Raw genomic sequence first — 19356 nt, 5'->3', positions numbered from 1 at the left:
GGAGGTTGGAGGCCAAGATCAAGGCCACATGGAGTGCAGTCAGCCAGCTGTCAGAAATGCAGAAAGGTACATGAGAAGTACAACAAGCTTTCTACACCTGAGGCCCCAGAAAAAGCCAGACAAAGATTAACAGCACAGGCTGCTATGAGAAGAAACAGGATGTTCAGACCATCCAAAGAGTACCCTCAGTGGCAGGGCAACAGTATAAGAACAGACCCACGGGGGACTGAGCAATAATGGAAAGGCATATGCCCAGTAGTTAGAGATCCTGAGAGTGAAAAGAATCTCCCTGCACAGGACCCAGTAACCATCACATTAGCAGACATAATGAAGCATGAGGAACTGGAGAGCTCCAGGCCCTGGCATGGTCTTTGTCTACTTGCTGAAGAAGCTGACTGCTCTCCATGAGTGCCTGGCAGCACAAATGAACCTGCTGCTGGACAGCTGGTAATGGATATGCTAGCAGGCAGGGCGTACATGGAACACCATAACCAAGTGGCTGGCACAGAGTTCCAAGGTGTAAATGGGATATACCCTGAAAGGTGGTGGAAAATTACCATGCTAAGATCCTGTGGGACGTCCAGATACAGACAGACAAGATGGTAATGGCTAACCAACCAGACATAGTAGAGGTAGACAAACAGCAGAAGAGAGCCATAGTAATAGATGTGGCCTTCCAGAGTGATAGCAACATCAAGAAAAAGAAACAAGAGAAGCTTGAGATATATATATATATACACATACACACACACACACACACATACAAACAGTTATGTGCAAAATAATAGCAGTGTGTTTCAAACAACTGAGAAAAAGCTCAATCCTCATAAGAGCTTTTATTTCCATATTCACAAAGGCACTGGGCGCAATGCACATTCAATTCCAAATGAAAACATAAACGAAATATCAATTTTTAAACTGAAAATGAAGAAAAAAGAATAATGGGCCGTTCAAAAAAATAACTGTCGTCATTTTCTTTTACAAATCCGAATATTTACAGTATAAACTGAAAGTTGTTTACAGATTTAGCTTTTTTGTTGATCACTGAACTATGTAGTTGTATAACCTTTATTTGTGATAACGGCTTTACATTTACATTTACAGCATTTAGCATATGCTCTTATCCAGAGCGACTTACAAAAGTGCTTTGTCGTTAACTCATAAAATATATCCTAGTACAGTACAGTAGGTTAGAATCAAACATACCAATGAACTAGAATACTGTAGAATACAGGGATGAATGCTGATACCTAGAAGTACAAAATACATAAGGTCTCTCTTAAACAATGATAAGTCAGTTTGCACAGATTGAAGCGCAGAACAACGTTGCAGCAGAAAAGTCCATCCCTCCGCAAAATGACCAGGTGCTGTGCCTGACGGCGGCTGATGTGAGGCGTACTCTGCGTGGAGTTAACCTACGGAAAGCTGCTGGACCAGACAACATCCTGGGTCGTGTGCTCAGAGAATGTGCTGACCAGCTTGCAGATGTCCTGACAGACATCTTCAATATCTCTCTAAGCTGCGCCGTGGTCCCAACATGTTTCAAGACCACCACCATCTTCCCCGTGCCTAAGAAGACCACGGTGTTGTGTCTCAACGACTACTGTCCCATCGCACTCACATCCATCATCATGAAGTGCTTCGAGAGACTTGTCATGAGACACATCAAGACCCAGCTTCCCCCTTCTCTGGACCCCCTGCAGTTCGCGTACCGCCCCAACCACTCTACAGATGATGCCATCTCTACCACACTTCATCTGGCACTCACACATCTGGATAAAAAGGGCACCTACGTAAGAATGCTGTTCATAGACTTCAGTTCAGCATTCAACACCATTGTGCCTCAGCATCTGATTGGAAAGTTGAGCTTACTGGGCTTGAACACCTCCCTCTGCAACTGGATCCTGGATTTCTTGACTGGTAGACCTCAGTTTGTCCGGATTGGGAGCAGCACTACACTGAGTACTGGTGCTCCCCAGGGCAGCGTACTCAGCCCGCTGCTGTTCACACTGCTGACTCATGACTGTGCAGCGATGCACAGTTCGAATCAGATCAAGTTTGCTGATAACACGACCGTGGTGGGTCTCCTCAACAAAGACGAGTCAGCATACAGAGAGGAGGTGTGAGAACTGGTGAGCTGGTGTAAGGTCAACAACCTGTATCTGAATGTTGACAAGACAAAAGAAATGGTTGTTGACTTCAGGAGAGCAAGGCGAGATCACTCCCTGCTTGCCATCAACGGCTCCTCAGTGGAGATCGTCAAGAACATCAAGTTCCTTGGTGTTCACATAGCGGAGAACCTCACCTGGACCCTGAACACCAGTTCCATCACCAAGAGAGCCCAGCAAAGTCTTTACTTCCTTCGGAAGCTGAGGGAAGCCCATCTCCCATCCTCACTACCTTCTACAGAGGTACAGTAGAGAGCATCCTGAGCAGCTGCATCATTACCTGGTTTGGGAACTGCACTGCCTTTGACCACAAGACCCTCCAAAGAATAGTGAGAACAGCTGAGAAGATCATTGGGGTCTCTCTTCCCTCCATCACGAACATCTACATAACACGCTGCATCCGGAAAGCCACCAACATTGTGAAAGACCCAACACACCCCTCACATGAACTGTTCACCCTTTTGCCATCTGGAAGAAGGTACCGCAGCATCCAGTCCGCACCTCCAGACTGTGCAACAGCTTCTTCCCAGAAGCCATTAGACTCCTGAACTCTGGCTAACTCCAATTCCAATTCAGATTCCAAAATTGGCACTTTTATACATGCTTATAGACAGTCACACACACACACACATACGTACATACATACATATCTATACATACACACACATTGTTTTGCATCGGACTAGTGCTGAAGTCAAACCTCACAAAAATAAACTATGCACTCCTGTTGCAGTCTTGCACATTATCCTACTTGCTGCTAGAGTACTGTACTAAACCAGCACTGTACTCTGAACTGTTCTGGCTGCTACCGGTGACTGCTATGTTTGGAGTAGCATGTCACTGATTGCTATGCACAACTCGCTTTACATATGCCCAGTACTGTATACTGTACTAAATAATTGCACTGTCTACTCATTTTGTATTTGTCTTGTCCTGTACTTATTATTGTTTATTTAATGACATTTTGCACTATATTGGACTGTTTGCACTTGTGTAGCATGTTGTCTGTTGCACTGTTCTTTTTGTGTTGCACCATGGCCCTGGAGGAACATTCTCGTTTTTGTTGTGTACTTGTATATAGCTGAAATGACAATAAAACCTCTTTGAACTTGAACTTTGAAGTGCTATAAACTATAAGTGCTAGAGTTTGTTAAACAACATCATAATAAACAATACCCTACAATAAGTACTAAATTAGTCAGTCAGTAAAGGAGCAGTGTCAGCTGTCCTTTAAACATTCTGCAAATAGATGGGTCTTTAGTCTGCGTTTGAAGACTGCAAGGGACTCTGCTGTCCGGACAGCAAGTGAGAGTTCATTCTACCATCTTGGAGCCAAGACAGAAAATAGTCTCAATGCTTGTCGTCCATGAGACCTGAAGCAAAGTATTTCAAGCCGAGCCATACTTGGGGTTGAAGTACTCCTGTTTCTTCATAGAATGAATGACTTCACTAATTGAACTCCACACTGCTATTATTTGAACACGCCTCTTTCATTTAATGAGTCAATTACACCCAATTAGCAGCGTGCATGTCATGACTGTTGATTCTGTTGGTTGCCCATTATTTGGCTACACCTAGTCATGAATTTTTTCCCATGTTGTATTATCTTTTCTGCCAAAATCAGTGATTAAATACATTAATGATGTTAGGCTGATCTATCTATCTATCTATCTATCTATCTATATATATATATATACACACACACACACACAAATATATATATATATTTGTGTGTATATATATATATATATATATATATATATACACACACACACACAAATATATATATATATATATATATATATATATACACATATACATATATATATATATATATATATATACACACACACACAAATATATATATATATATATATATATATATATATAAAACGTCTGAGGCTGCACAGAATCCGTTACTCCAAGAAAATGACCAAAATAAACTACACATCCACATGTACAAACATTACAATCAATGTTTAAGTTTGATGACACACCCATGCAATTGCCCCAAGAAGAGCCACCCCAAGCATGCTAATTATACTTTGTGTCTAGCTAAGGTTACAGTGCTTTACTCAAAAGGAAGAACACAACTTACTGTGTCCCCAGAACACCAAAATTAAGCTAATTAGAAAGAACACACAAATTTCGCTTCTTATGCTCTTTAAATACTTTGAAAGTGAAGACAATGTTTCTAGCTACAACACGTTGAAAAAGCTGTACCAGGCTCCAAAACAATCATCTTAAATGTTATATTGTCAAAGGAACCAATCTGTAGGTTTACACAGCTTCAAAGATAAGAGTGAAGAGCTAATCCAATGGCAGTACCTCTGGGAATCTCTACAACTGGCTTGCTGACTGGGCTTTTTTTTTTTTTTTCCCCCCGATGACTTATTGCTTTAACCTAGATATTTTGTTGCGCCAAATCATTAATTTACATGCATGCTGAAGTGGCCTACACCCACTAACACCAGCTTTTTAGAAGAATATGTAGTTTGTACAGCCTAATTCAAGTGTCTCTGCAGCAATATTCCCAACAGATTTCCCAGACATTTCATTTCAGAAGGTAACAGTTGATAAATTAGAAACTAGTGGGAAATATAGCGTTATTTGTTTTACACATTAATTCAACACACTCGGAGCTAAATAATTTATAGCTAAACTGGTCATATTACAGGCTAAATCACAGTAACACCATTACACAATCTTTGATTGTGTTCTTTAATTAAAAAGGATATTACATGATGCAGTTAAAATGCATGAGCACTGAAATGAATGCAGAAATATGTAACAAATAAAATCCCCAAGACTAAAGCTGAGCTTGGGTTACTACATTTCACCCTCAACCAGGGTCAAACCTGATATGTGTAACAGAGCAGATACATTAGTAAACTCATGTTGATATGCACTCACATTAACATGAATGAATATTTCAAAGGCATTTAAAGTAACAAAGGTTCTGGTTGCATCTTTCTGTTTTAAACACTAGTAAATGCGAGTGACAGCAAAATGTAATAATTTTCTTGAAAATGACCAAACTTTAATATTACATTTTTATAACTTTTTTTATCCAAAAGACGGTTAAATAAGCAGTAGTGATAACATGAAATGGAATGTAATTATTTAGGAGTCATTTACCTGGAATTAAATCATGTGCCTCGAAAATTAGTCTTGGAGGGGATTGCAAAAATACATTTTTTAATAGAAAAAATATTATCTTTGAAAATAAATTTGGGTGGGATGCTAGTTCATCTGATCTATAAAACTCGCTAAGCTATAAAATAGGAAATTATCCTCTCATAAAAGCAATATTCACCTCACTATTCATTTACTTAATTCAGTCAGTCTCTCCTTTGGCATAATATCTCCAAGCTGCATCTAACAGCTGCATAGCTATTAACAGTTTAGTAAGTAAAGAAATCTAACCCAGAATATAGCCATGCCAAACAGCTACACCCTCAGCACACACATATCTTAAAGTCTTAATAATTAACAGGGTTGTGTTCATCTCTAAGACAGAATATTACACAATGTTATACTGCATACACAGTCATAAAGTCACCCCACCAAAAATAAAAATCCCCAGAAGCACTTGATCTTATTATAATACAGTTCTTGTAATGTTTGCAGATGTGCTACGTACATTTGCAGAAACATAACCAACACATAAATAGAAGATAGAAAAAGCAAACCAAAAGACAAAAAGTTACAGACTATAAAGTATAAGGATAAAATACAAAATTATTCAAAAGCAAATAAAAACGCATTTATTTACTCTGCATTGCTTTGGTCTGAGTACTGGATGCAGTTTTGCATTAGACTGGCCATGTGCAATCTCCTCTGTTCCTGAGTACCAGCCTCTTTCCTCTTTCTGTATGTGTCCGTCCCACCTGCCCCACCTTCTTTGTTCTCATAAGCCAATCACATCATCAATGATATCATCTGTATTCTCAGAAGCCAATCTCATCCTCTGGCTCTCCCACCTCGCCACCTGTCCTGGCCCAACTGCACTCGTCATGGTTGTAGTCCTGAGGTTTCAGCCCAGTGTCCAGGACCTGGGGGTTAGCACGACACTCAGCGAGCCTATGGACCACACACACACACACACACACACACACACACACACACACACACACACACACACACACACACACACACACAGGCAACAGTCAACTAGACACACCTGTTTAATCAGCATAGTCAGGGGTTGAGCAAGAGTAGCACAGTGTTGCACAGAAACAGGACATAAATGGTCACAGATGAACACAACTAGAAATGTTCCATGCTGAAAAATAAATGAATAAGGAATTTATAAAATGTCCTAATAGTTTCAGTCAGATTTTCAGCATGGTTATGAACATAACTACAATGACATCACCTGCATGTCACTTCTGCAGTGATTTAATCTGTATGTCACTGCTCCACTAAGTCTTTGTAGGGTTTAAGAAGGCTGCTCTGTTTGCCAGGTCAGAAGAAAAGAAACATGATTCAGGGCTGTGGTAATTCAGTGGTTAACGTACTAGTAATTAGAAGGTTGCCAATTCAAACACCACTGCCAAGGTGCCATTGTTATGCCCCTGAGCAAGGCCATTAACCCTCAGTTGCTCAAACTGAGTTCATTTACTTTGGATCAGAACATCAGCCAATGCCATAAAAATGTAAAACACATTTACAGAACTACATTTATTTTCCTAGCCCAGGTGGGTCAGTGTTGTCAGAGGCCTGATGAGTTCATAGAAATATTTAACACGCTATAGCGGTGGTGTACATTTCATTTCAAATTTAGGGGTGTGGCGGTGATGATTCTACTCACCCCACCCAACGTAACATCATATGAGTAGTGTGAGCAGAAATATGCATGCACTACAGCACTGTAACACAATACAACACACTATAGCACTGCTTTCTATAATTTTGACATGTTCTCCAAATGTAACAGAGGATGACATGAACCTGCTCCTACAGAACATGGGAAACTGCAGAGCAATTTGAATGTATATGGTTCCCATAAGCTCTAAATCGGTTAACAACTTTGTGCCTACAACAAACTGAAAAGTAACTTTCAGTAGATTCAGGACTAACAATGTCAGAACTAACTCCAGATCTGTTAAGCTTCCATGGGTGTGGAGAGGCACCTCACATGGTTTATGAATCAGACATTTGTGGTTCAGCTGCTAAAGACACCAAAACAGGTGACAATCTAGAACACCAGAACTATTATAACGCTGCACAGCAGCTCCCCATTGTCATGGCAATGCCCTCCCTGAGGCAGCAATACAGTGGGAACAAACGGGGAACAAAAAGTAAGCATTAAAGTAAACAAGTGGCACAAAGTGGATAAACATAGAAGAATAAGTACTACCTCTAGAGGCCAAGAACCCTGCCCATTGCGACTTTTGAAAGATTTTTTTTTTTGAAGATTCTCCTTTTGAAATAAATAAAAAATTGAAATTATTTTAAGACATTTTATGGTTGAACAGGGTTCTAAGCCATCATATGGACTGCTACAGCAGAACATGGGAGAATTCTACACATCTACGGGGAGGATTGTCATTGGACACTGACGCTATGAATAATGGTGTTGGAGGTAACAGGGTGCAAGAGAGTTCTCTCTGGAGCAGGAAGACAGCAATACATGCAAGACCAGATAGGTTTTTTTTGTTTGTTTGTTTTTTTTACCTGAGCACGTATCAAAACTATCCAAACTGTGGCTGAAGAGAAAGATATCAGCAAAAGAAAAAAAATTAGTAAAGTCAACATTAGTAAAGGTTTCCAAAACATCATCAGACTGGGATGCAGAACACATACCAAACTTAGATGGTATATAAACCACTGAAAACCAACTACAACTGCAAACCTTCTCTAATGCGCATGTATTCCTTTTTAGCCAGCAGGTGGTGCAGATATTCAGCATCTTACATGCAAGGCAGTTTTGCGCCCTCTTCAAAAGATTCAGTGACAAACGTTTGGTGAATGTCAGTTAGTGGGCTTTCCAAACAAAGTGATCCAAGGTGGAAGGAGTGCTGTTAGGTTTGACTTATGACCTGACAGAGTCAGTCTGAGGAAAGAGCCAACCTTACTAATCAGAAGGCTAATCAGAGGAGCTGACAGAGGCTTAACAGAGGTAGGATAAGCACTGTGCTAAGACCACAGACTGTATACAAAAGGCCTTATCTGCGAGACATCTCAGGCCAGCCCAAGTGGAATTAGCCCATTGAAAATGAAGGAATCAGTGTTCTTCTAACTTGATATTTAATATTTAGAGATATGTAATGAAAATATAAATAAAATAAAATCTTTAAGGAGCTTTTTTTCCCCCCTTCTTTTCGGTGTGGTTTTAGAATGCTTTTAATACTAAGTTTTTGAATGTGGTTTAAAGCCCTGTTTGGATGTGACTAGTTTTACTTGGGGATAATGTAATGATTTTCGTCCCATTCAAATCCGCTATCAGCCATTTTTATGGACTGTGTGCTCCTGGGTCAGTAGATTCTGGTAACTCTTACCTACTATATAATGGCCCCAGGTTATTTTAATCCTGTGTGACTTGCCATGTCAGTAAATATTCAGTTGTATCCTGTTTGTGTGCTTTTTCTCAAGCATAGAAGCACTCAAGGAAGCACTCTACTCTACTCATACTTGGCTTTTGCTTGCCAAAGGCATTCTCAGAGGATCGACACTTTAGGTAAACAATACTACATTATAAAAGTAAACAGTACTACATCATAGAAGTAAAACCAAAGTTACTGTTACTATAAGCTGTTTTACTAAATATCAGTACTTTGTGTAAAAGATGTGTGTAGGATGACAGACAAGTGAGTGAGGAATTTAAACCAAAACCAAGTTTTCTGGTTCATAATAGCCATTGATATATGTTTAATTAATATTTTATGCAGCTATGTATTATAGATGAATTAGTTGTCTGACAGCAATGCATACACTACAGCCACTCCCTTCTCCATTATTTATATTGAAATAGATGTCTTATCCTGGATGAATTAGTCCTGAGAATTACAGAGGCGCTGTCTTTCTGTTAGAGAGAATTAGAGGTACTGTGGTACTGTTTTATAGAATTACATAGATAGGTTACTGTGGTACAATTTGAGAGAATTACAGAGGTACTGTTACAGAGAATTACAGAAGTATTGTGGTAAATGTTTTACAGAGGTCCAATGATGCATGTAATACTAGAATTGTGCTGGTAAGGAAGGTTAACATCTTAAAACAGACATATTGGCAACTGAGTATTTTAGGCTTAATCTCATATTTGAGATCTATGTGAAGATACCTTAGCTGTAAAAGCTTCTATTCAGTGTAGCACACCTGTTATTGTCCAAGTAAATTCTTAAAGAAATGTCACTGAGATAAACATACTGACTGAGGGGGGAAAAAAAAGAAAACCCCCAAGTTCATAAGCAATTCATAAGCAGTCTGGTTGCTATTTTTGAATGTAGGACTACAGGACTGCTGTTGATTCCAAATGGTTTACTCTTTAGCTGTAAAGCACTCCCACTTACTCTCTAATTACACAAAGCCTTGTTAGGCATTTGTTCAGACCTGCTCCTCCATATTCTGAGGGGATAATTCCTCTATGATCACCATGGAGATAAAAAAAGAAAAAAACATTAAAAAAAACCTATTGCATTTAATTAAGGCGCCAGTGGCTTTAATTACAGCACACACACACACGAACATTCTGTGCAGAGGGGAGCTGAGACAGACCCCTACTGCTTTAACACAACACCTCAAGACAATGTCTGACACCCTCAGAGGGAACGTGTCCATTTGATTGTAATTGTGTATCATTGCACAGCTTTCTACATGTGTTGTTAATATTGTACAAAAAGTAATTGCATTCGATAAATAACATTATAAATAGTAAATATCATGTGTCGGAGAGCTAAATGCCACTTAGGAACAGGTTAGTGGTTACTAGTTTTGAATCAGCAGTCCCTAACATTCTACAGCACCGTGGAAACAACAGCTTGTCATTTTTTTTTTTTTCTCCCTCTGTATTGGCAGTGACAAAGAAAACCATGCCATACGCCATGGCATGACCCTATAGGTTTAGGGTTAGAGTGAGACAAGGTGAAATGGAGACTGGTTCTGCCCCAACAGCCTTAACCTCGCAGGCTTTAGGGACCTGCTATGCTACTAAGAAATGAGTACTTTGTACAAAACGTGTCTTAGAAACAGTCCTTGAAGGGGGCTGTGGAGGTACACTGTGCTTCAGAGCGTTGCTGTCCTGGGTTAGGTTGGCTGGGGTTTAATTCACCTTACAGAGATTTCCTGGGTTAGATTGGTCAGGGGTTTCACAAAACAAGTTCAGAAGTCTGAATGTGTGTCTTAATGCTACAAAGTAATTTCAAATTTAATTTTACAGCCATTTTAATGCACAAGAAGGCACTTTCTAGCATATGTCTTAAGAGCTCAAGGACACTTTATCCTATTGCAATCCAATATATAAAGTCAGAGCTTTAAATGTATTTTGCCAAGAGCTTTTGGTTTTATCTCCACATCTAGAAATCTGAACTTTGTGTGTTGTTATCCCTTTAAAAAGTTGGGGCAACCCACAGAAGAGCTATTCTCACAGTCAGCTCTGCTGACTCCATGGTCCTGAGTGCAGAATGCAAGACACAGTGTCCAGATGGCATATCATGTGCCTTCACATGAGACCACCTGCATGTTTGCACCAAGAGCAGCAGATATTCAGTGCTACATTGGAAGATGACTAACCTTGAGAATGCTTCATCCAGATCATCATCAAGCTCCTGTATGAGACACAAATGCACAAAATCCTAAGAATTATATCATTTTCATATATAGGTTAGGATGGTGTGTGTATATAATAATTATTATATATAAAATTAAACAATTATTTTTATCTATCTATCTATCTATTTATTTATGACACACGTTAAAGTAAGTAGTAGTTTGGTAGCTTTTTTCTTCTTTTAAGAACCACTAAAAAATTAAGTAAAATAAAAACAAAAAGAAATACAAACAGTTTAAATTTACAGCATTTGTCTGGGGTGTGTGTGTGTGTGTGTGTGTGTGTGTGTGTGTTCTAACCAATACAATGGTACTGTTCTGTTTTGGGTGGGTGGTGTGTGTGCGTGCGTGCAAGCGTGTTCTTACCAGTACAGTGGTACTGTTTTGTGCTGGGTGTGTGTCTTTATGCCCTGAATACATAGCTCCATGCTCTAAATTCAGCAGGTTCCCTGTAGCTACTTCTACAGACCGTAGACAGACACACACACACACACACACACACACACACAATCAATCAGTCACATACAGAACAATACAGTCATACATACATAGTCATAGTCACTGTCTATGAGCGTGCATAGTAGGGGTGGAGCCAAATCCGAATATTATATTTCGTGAAGCACAAATGGTGGGTTTTCTATGAATATTTATTGTAAAAAGAATTTTTTTAATTATTTGTTTTCATGAAGAAACATTTGTTTCAGAAGACACAGCAGAGCTTGTTTGACTGAGAGGAGATCAGGCGGTTCGTCGGTTAGCTCTGTATCTTATCCTCTACTGTTGGCAGTATAGAGGTAGGTCTACATTTTGGGTGATGGAAATCTAAACAAACTACACTTGCCAAGGATTGAGATATTTGTATGAGGTTAGGTTTACATTTAGAGTAGAGTTTCACTACTACTGAATTGCCCTGTATTACCCAGCCAAAAACACCCCTTCAAGCTAACTCAGAGAAACCAGATCCTAGCACTACAGGCACCAGGAATGGACTCGTGATTTCCAGCTTAAAGAAGCACCAAGGATGGACCTAAGACATCTAGCCTGTATAAGCACCAAAGATGTACCATAAGTGCACCATGCTAGTAGAAATGGCTTTACGATTATCCAACAGCTCCTGCAAAAAACACAGCAAGTCTACCACTGAGAAGAACATACCTTGGAGCATACTAGTCCAAAACTCACCAGTAATGACCATATACTGTAAGGTTAGAGAAGGCCCTGGCACTTTGTACTGAAAACAGGGACACTGATAGAGTCCACCTCTCATGGGCCCAGAGAGTCACATGACTGCTGGAGACTGGACTCTACCATCTCCAGCAGAGGTGAAAGGAGGACTCTACGATTTCCAGGAGGATAGTATCGCTCTCTGGGCCTATGAGAGGGTCTGCTGTCCTGCTGGAGATGTTAGAGTCCACGTCTTGCCGGGAAATGGAAAAGTCCACCTCTTGCCTCTGACAGCAGATCCCTCCAAAGTTGAAGGAGCTAAGGCTGGGCTGCAAGATGATGGACAATCTCCACCACTCAGTGCCTGGGCAATCTCTACCACATAATGCCTGTATGGGCAATGCGGTGCTATCAGGATTAGAGACAGCAGGATAAGAGATAGGCTCTGTGCCCTTACCCTGGTCAGGCAGAAACGAGTAAAGAAGGATGAACACACACACACACACACAGAGAGAGAGAGAGAGAGAGAGAGAGAGAGAGAGAGAAAGAGAGTCTCACCTCCTCCTCTGAGAATGGCTCCATGGTCCAGCACGGAGTTGCTGGAGGCTTGTCCATCCATTCCTGCCTTCACTTGCTTCTCTTTCTCTGGGAGCAGAAACAGAGCGTGACTAACGCTTCATGAAGGACTAATACACACACAAGAAAACCACTGGAATAAATCCAGATTAGATACACAGACAGACAGATGGTATTTTGGAGTTTTATGTAGCATTTTGATCCAGCACTATTATTAAATTAATTTGCTTTATAATAGGAGCTCTGAATTTCATGATGTAAATGTCCAATTACCTGTTTTTCAGTTTATACAAAACTATATTAGTGTGTAGAACACACAGTAAAAACACTTGTACTTTGAAAATCGCGCTTCAGTGCAAGAACCAACACTTAAAACTGTTTTGAGAGCTTGTCACTGCTAAAGTAACTGGATGTTGTTAGAACATTAAGCATAAATAACTGCTAGTGGTCAGGTCAAAGTACAGAAAGCATTTCAATAAACACACAGAAACAGCCTAATGTGATTAGTGGTTATGTCTGCAGTTCTGCCATGCATTTTAGCATTCTAGTACTAGAATAGCTGGGGCTTCCTTCTGTGGAAAGAGTCTTGTTTGAACTGTGTGTGTGTGTGTGTGTGTGTGTGTGTGTGTGTATATGTATGTATCAGTATAAAAGATCAAAGCAGAGACATAAATGAATGTGCATATTCATCCCAACATGCACACACATCTTTGTTTTGCATCCTCTATATTCTGATCAGATGGAAGGATCAGTTTGTTCACAAATGCTCATGTCAATACCAATTGCATGAGAGCAGGCACCCATCAGCACTGGGGCTATGAAAGCAGAGCCATCCTAGTAGGACATTATCTGCAGGGTTCTCCAGCTACCAAAGCCATAAGGTCATAAGGTCATGTGTTGCTTGGCATCTTCAGGGCAGCTACAATTTCTCTTATCTTTACTTGCAGAAGTCAAAAAGCGAAGTGTAAAATTAGTGTAAAGTGTAATATTATTTGTTGGATGCACCGTCAGCAGTGGGGTGTGTGTGTCTAACCTTAATGAACAAATTAATAAATGCATCTGTAACCTAATCTGAAACCTATGGCTTACTATATTAATTGTTATTATTAATCTTTTTGTATTTATTTTTAACACATTAATTACCAAAGAGTTTCAGAACAATGGTCCCCTACAGTGACAGTCAGTATAGCCAGCAACAAACTCCTGTATTTTTTCTGGACAGGATCTGGAACAACTCAGCAGATATGTAAAGGTTGTCTATATAAACAAGTCCCTTTCCCAGCAGACCAGCACTGGGGAGAAGGCTCTTTCCTAAGGAATCTCAAATCCCACTAGAACCCTTTAGAAAAGAGGAACCATTCAAGCCACTAGAACCCTAGAAGAAATTATTTCACTAGAAGAATGATAACAAGGATCACTCCTTTTAAGTGGTAATGTAATCCTCCTAGGAATCAAAATATTTTTTAAATGCACCAGTAATCTTATTAATGCCTTTTTCTGTAACTGCAATGCAAGATCTTTTTTAAATATCCTGATTGTTTAATGGAGTTATATGTATTCCATTACAACCTATCCAAGATCTTCACAGTCCTACCCAGAAACGGAAGCACATGTGGACTCAGAGTTTAAGACTTCTTCTATACAAAGAGAGCACATCACCTCCTTTAATATACCCAACAATCAGACAGACTCATGCTTACAGGTAGCCTCTCTCTCTCTCTCTCTCCCTCATCCTCTCTCTCCCTCTCTCCCTCATCCTCTCTCTCTCTCTCTCCTCTCTCCCCTCATCCTCTCTCTCTCTCTCTCTCATCCTCTCTCTCTCCTCTCTCTCCTCATCCTCTCTCTCTCCCTCTCCATCCTCTCTCTCTCCCTCCCTCATCCTCTCTCCCTCTCCCTCCCTCATCCTCTCTCCCTCTCCCCCCTCTCTCCCTCTCCCTCTCTCATCCTCTCTCTCTCCCTCCCTCTTCCCTCTCTCTCTCTCTCTCTCCCTCTCTCTCTCTCCCTCATCCTCTCTCTCTCTCCCTCATCCTCTCTCCTCATCCTCTCTCCCCCTCATCCTCTCTCCCTCTCTCCCCCTCATCCTCTCTCCCTCCCTCTCTCCCCCTCATCCTCTCTCTCTCTCCCTCATCCTCTCTCTCTCTCCCTCCCTCATCCTCTCTCCCTCTCTCCCTCATCCTCTCCCTCCCTCATCCTCTCTCTCCCTCATCCTCTCTCCCCCTCATCCTCTCCTCTCTCTCCCCCTCATCCTCTCTCCCTCCCTCTCTCCCCCTCATCCTCTCTCTCTCTCCCTCATCCTCTCTCTCTCTCCCTCCCTCATCCTCTCTCCCTCTCTCCCTCATCCTCTCCCTCCCTCATCCTCTCTCCCTCTCCCTCTCTCTCCCCCTCCCTCATCCTCTCTCTCTCCCTCATCCTCTCTCTCCCTCATCCTCTCTCTCCCTCTCCCTCCCTCTCTCTCTCTCCCCCCTCTCCCTCATCCTCTCTCCCTCCCTCTCTCTCTCTCTCCCTCCCTCTCCCTCATCCTCTCTCTCCCTCATCCTCTCTCTCTCTCCTCCCTCATCCTCTCTCCCTCTCTCCCTCATCCTCTCCCTCCCTCATCCTCTCTCCCTCTCCCTCTCTCCCCCTCCCTCATCCTCTCTCTCTTCCCTCATCCTCTCTCCCTCTCCCTCCCTCTCTCTCTCTCCCCCCTCTCCCCCCCTCATCCTCTCTCCCTCCCCCTCTCTCTCTCTCCCTCCCTCTCCCTCATCCTCTCTCTCCCTCATCCTCTCTCTCTCCCTCATCCTCTCTCTCCCTCATCCTCTCCCTCTCTCTCTCTCCCTCCTCCCTCATCCTCTCTCTCCCTCCCCCTCTCTCTCTCTCTCCCTCCTTCCTCATCCTCTCCTCCTCATCCTCTCTCTCCCTCATCCTCTCTCTCCTCATCCTCTCTCCCTCTCCCTCCCTCTCTCTCTCTCCCCCTCTCCTCATCCTCTCTCCCTCCTCTCTCTCTCTCTCCCTCCCTTCCCTCATCCTCTCTCCCCATCTCTCTCTCTCCCTCCCTCATCCTCTCTCCCTCTCTCCCTCATCCCTCCTCTCATCCCCTCTCCCTCTCCCTCTCTCCCTCCCCATCCCTCTCTCTCTCCTCATCCTCTCTCCCTCTCCCTCCTCTCTCTCTCTCTCTCCTCTCCTCATCCCCCTCTCTCCCTCCTCTCTCTCTCTCTCCCTCCCTCTCTCCCTCATCCTCTCTCTCATCCTCTCTCTCTCCCTCATCCCCCTTCTCATCCTCCCTCTCCCTCCCTCTCTCTCTCTCCCCCCTCTCCCTCATCCTCTCTCCCTCCTCTCTCTCTCTCCCTCCCTCCTCCTCATCCTCTCTCCCTCATCCTCTTCTCTCTCTCCCTCCCTCATCCTCTCTCTCCTCTCCCTCATCCTCTCCCTCCCTCATCCTCTCTCTCTCCTCTCTCCCCCTCCCTCATCCTCTCTCTCCCTCATCCTCTTCCCTCTCCCTCCCTCTCTCTCTCTCTCTCCCTCTCCCTCATCCTCTCTCCTCCTCTCTCTCTCTCCCTCCTCTCCTCATCCTCTCTCTCCCTCATCCTCTCTCTCTCTCCCTCCTCATCCTCCCTCTCTCCCTCTCTCTCCCTCATCCTCTCCCTCCCTCATCCTCTCTCCCTCTCCTCTCTCCCCCTCATCCTCTCTTCCTCTCCCTCTCTCCCCCTCTCCCTCTCTCTCCCTCCCCCTCATCCTCTCTCTCTCTCCTTCATCCTCTCTCCCTCATCCCTCTCTCCCTCTCCCTCCCTCTCTCTCTTCCTCTATCCTCTCTCTCTCTCCTCCCTCTCTCTCTCTCCTCCTTCCTCTCATCCTCTCCTATCCTCTCTTCTCTCATCCTTCTCTCCCTCCTCATCCTCTCCTCATCCTCTCTCCTTCCCTCTCTCCCTCCCTCATCCTCTCTCTCTCCCCTCATCCCTCTCTCCCTCTCCTCCTCTCTCTCTCTCTCCCCCTCTCCTCATCCTCTCCCTCCTCTCTCTCTCTCCCTCCTCTCCTCATCCTCTTCCTCTCCTCATCCTCTCTCTCCCTCATCCTCTCTCTCCCTCATCCTCTCTCCCTCCCTCCCTCTCTCTCCCCCTCTCCCTCATCCTCTCTCCCTCCTCTCTCTCTCTCTCCCTCCCTCTCCCTCATCCTCTCCCTCCTCATCCCTCTCTCCTCTCCCTCTCTCTCCCCCTCATCCTCTCTCCCTCTCCCTCTCTCCCTCCCTCATCCTCTCTCTCTCCCTCATCCTCTCTCTTCCTCATCCCTCTCTCTCCCTCTCCCTCCCTCTCTCTCTCCCTCTCTCTCCCTCCCTCTCTCTCTCTCTCCCTCCCTTCCTCATCCTCTTCTCTCATCCTCTCTCTCCCTCCCTCATCCTCTCTCTCTCCTCTCTCCCTCATCCTCTCCCTCCCTCATCCTCTCTCCCTCTCCCTCTCTCTCTCTCATCCTTCTCCCCAATCCTCCCTCTCCTCATCCTCTCTCTCTCTCTCTCCCTCTCTCTCCCTCTCTCCTCATCCTCTCTCTCCTCATCCTCTCTCTCTCTCCCTCCCTCATCCTCTCTCTCCCTCTCTCTCTCCTCATCCTCTCCCTCCCTCCTCTCTCTCTCCCTCTCTCCTCATCCTCTCCCTCCTCATCCCTCTCTCCCTCTCCCTCTCCCCCTCATCCTCTCCTCTCCCTCTCTCTCTCCCCCTCCCTCATCCCCCCTTCTCTCTCCCTCATCCTCTCTCTCCTCATCCTTCTCTCCTCTCCCTCCCTCTCTCTCTCTCCCCCTCTCCCTCATCCTCTCTCTCTCCCTCCCTCTCTCTCTCTCTCTCCCTCCCTCTCCCTCATCCTCTCTCTCCTCATCCTCTCTCTCTCCCTCTCATCCTCTCTCCCTCTCCCTCATCCCCTCCCTCATCCTCTCTCCCTCCCTCTCTCTCCCTCCCTCATCCCTCTCTCTCCCTCCCTCATCCTCCCTCTCTCCCTCATCCTCCTCTCTCCCTCTCTCTCTCCCTCTCATCCCTCTCTCTCCTCATCCTCTCTCTCTCTCCCTCCTCATCCTCTCTCTCCCTCTCTCTCCCTCATCCTCTCCCTCCCTCATCCCCCTCCTCTCCCTCTCTCTCCCTCCTCATCCTCTCTCCTCATCCCTCTCCTCATCCTCTCCCTCATCTTCTCCCTCTCTCTCTCCCTCTCTCTCTCCCCCTCTCCCTCATCCTCTCTCTCCTCATCCCTCTCTCTCTCCCTCCTCCCTCATCCTCTCTCCTCCTCTCTCTCCCTCATCCTCTCCCTCCCTCATCCTCTCCCTCTCCCTCTCCCTCCCCATCCTCTCTCTCTCCCTCATCCTCCTCTCTCTCTCCCTCTCATCCCTCTCTCCCTCTCTCCCTCTCTCTCCCTTATCCTCTCTCTCCTCATCTCCTCTCTCTCCCTATCCTCTCTCCTCTCCTCCTCTCTCTCTCTCTCTCCTCTCCCTCATCCTCTCTCCCTCCCTCTCTCTCTCTCTCCCTCATCCTCTCTCTCTCCCTCCCTCTCCCTCATCCTCATCCCTCTCTCTCTCCCTCATCCTCTCTCATCCTCTCTCTCTCTCTCTCTCCCTCTCTCTCTCCCCCCTCTCCCTCATCCTCTCTCCCTCATCCCCCTCTCTCTCTCCCTCCCTCATCCTCTCTCTCCCTTCTCTCCCTCATCCTCTCCTCCCTCATCCTCTCTCCCTCTCCTCTCTCTCCCTCCCTTCATCCTCTCTCTCCTCATCCTCCCTCTCCCTCATCCTCTCCTATCATCCTCTCCCTCTCTCTCCCTCTCTCTCTCCCTCTCCTCATCCCTCTCTCCTCATCCTCTCTCTCTCCCTCCCTCATCCTCTCTCCTCTCTCTCCCTCATCCTCTCCCTCCCTCATCCTCTCCTCTCCCTCTCCCTCCTCATCCTCTCTCTCTCTCTCTCCCTCATCCTCTCTCTCTCTCCCTCATCCTCTCTCCCTCTCTCTCCCCTCCCTCATCCTCTCTCTCATCCCTTCTCTTCCTCATCCCTCTCTCCCTCCTCCTCTCTCTCTCTCTCCCCCTCTCCCTCATCCTCTCTCTCCCTCCCTTCCTCTCTCTCTCTCCTCATCCTCTCTCTCTCCCCTCCCTCTCCCTCGTCCTCTCTCTCCTCATCCTCTCTCCCTCTCCCTCCCTCTCTCTCCCCCTCCCTCCCTCATCCTCTCTCCCTCCTCTCTCTCTCTCTCCCTCCCTCCCTCTCCTCATCCTCTCTCCCTATCCTCTCTCTCTCTCCCTCCCTCATCCTCTCTCTCCCTCTCTCCCTCATCCTCTCCCTCCCTCATCCTCTCTCCCTCTCCCTCTCTCCCCTTCATCCTCTCTCTCCCTCATCCTCCTCTCTCATCCTCCTCATCCTTCTCTCCCTCTCCTCTCCTCTCTCTCCTCATCCTCTCTCTCCCTCATCCTCCCTCTCCTCATCCTTCTCTCTCCTCATCCTCTCTCCCTCTCTCTCCCTCTCTCTCTCCCCCTCTCCTCATCCTCTCTCCCTCCCTCATCCTCTCTCTCTCCCTCCTCATCCTCTCTCTCCTCTCTCTCCCTCATCCTCTCCTCCCTCATCCTCTCTCCTCTCCCTCCTCTCTCCCCCTCCTCATCCTCTCTCTCTCCTCATCCTCTCTCATCCTCTCTCCCTTCCTTCCCTCCCTCATCCTCTCTCTCTCATCCTTCTCTCTCCTCATCCCTCTCC

At 44.8% G+C, this 19356-nt stretch overlaps 1 protein-coding gene across 8 annotated transcripts in view; it reads right to left on the bottom strand.

The window, feature by feature from the left end:
- Positions 1-4875: 4875 nt before the first annotated feature.
- The window catches only part of ldlrap1b (low density lipoprotein receptor adaptor protein 1b), a 48567-nt gene continuing 34086 nt past the window's right edge, over positions 4876-19356 (bottom strand). For 2 of the 8 annotated variants that reach the window (XM_035531819.2, XM_035531820.2), the window contains exons 6-9: positions 12660-12746; positions 11304-11398; positions 10902-10936; positions 4876-6251 (exon numbers count right to left, since the gene is read on the bottom strand). In XM_035531819.2, coding sequence (XP_035387712.1) covers positions 6119-6251; positions 10902-10936; positions 11304-11398; positions 12660-12746 — 350 coding nt within the window. In that variant the 3' untranslated portion in view covers positions 4876-6118. Of the gene's footprint in view, positions 6252-7847; positions 7880-10901; positions 10937-11303; positions 11399-12659; positions 12747-19356 lie in introns of all 8 variants that reach the window. The other 6 variants (XM_081724363.1, XM_081724365.1, XM_035531821.2 and 3 more) reach the window with 5 other exon arrangements.

This window comes from Electrophorus electricus, chromosome 12 (assembly GCF_041902795.1).
Source record: "Electrophorus electricus isolate QZ-2024a chromosome 12, ASM4190279v1, whole genome shotgun sequence".
NCBI lineage: Eukaryota > Metazoa > Chordata > Actinopteri > Gymnotiformes > Gymnotidae > Electrophorus > Electrophorus electricus.
This window is presented reverse-complemented; position numbering and strand designations above follow the sequence as displayed.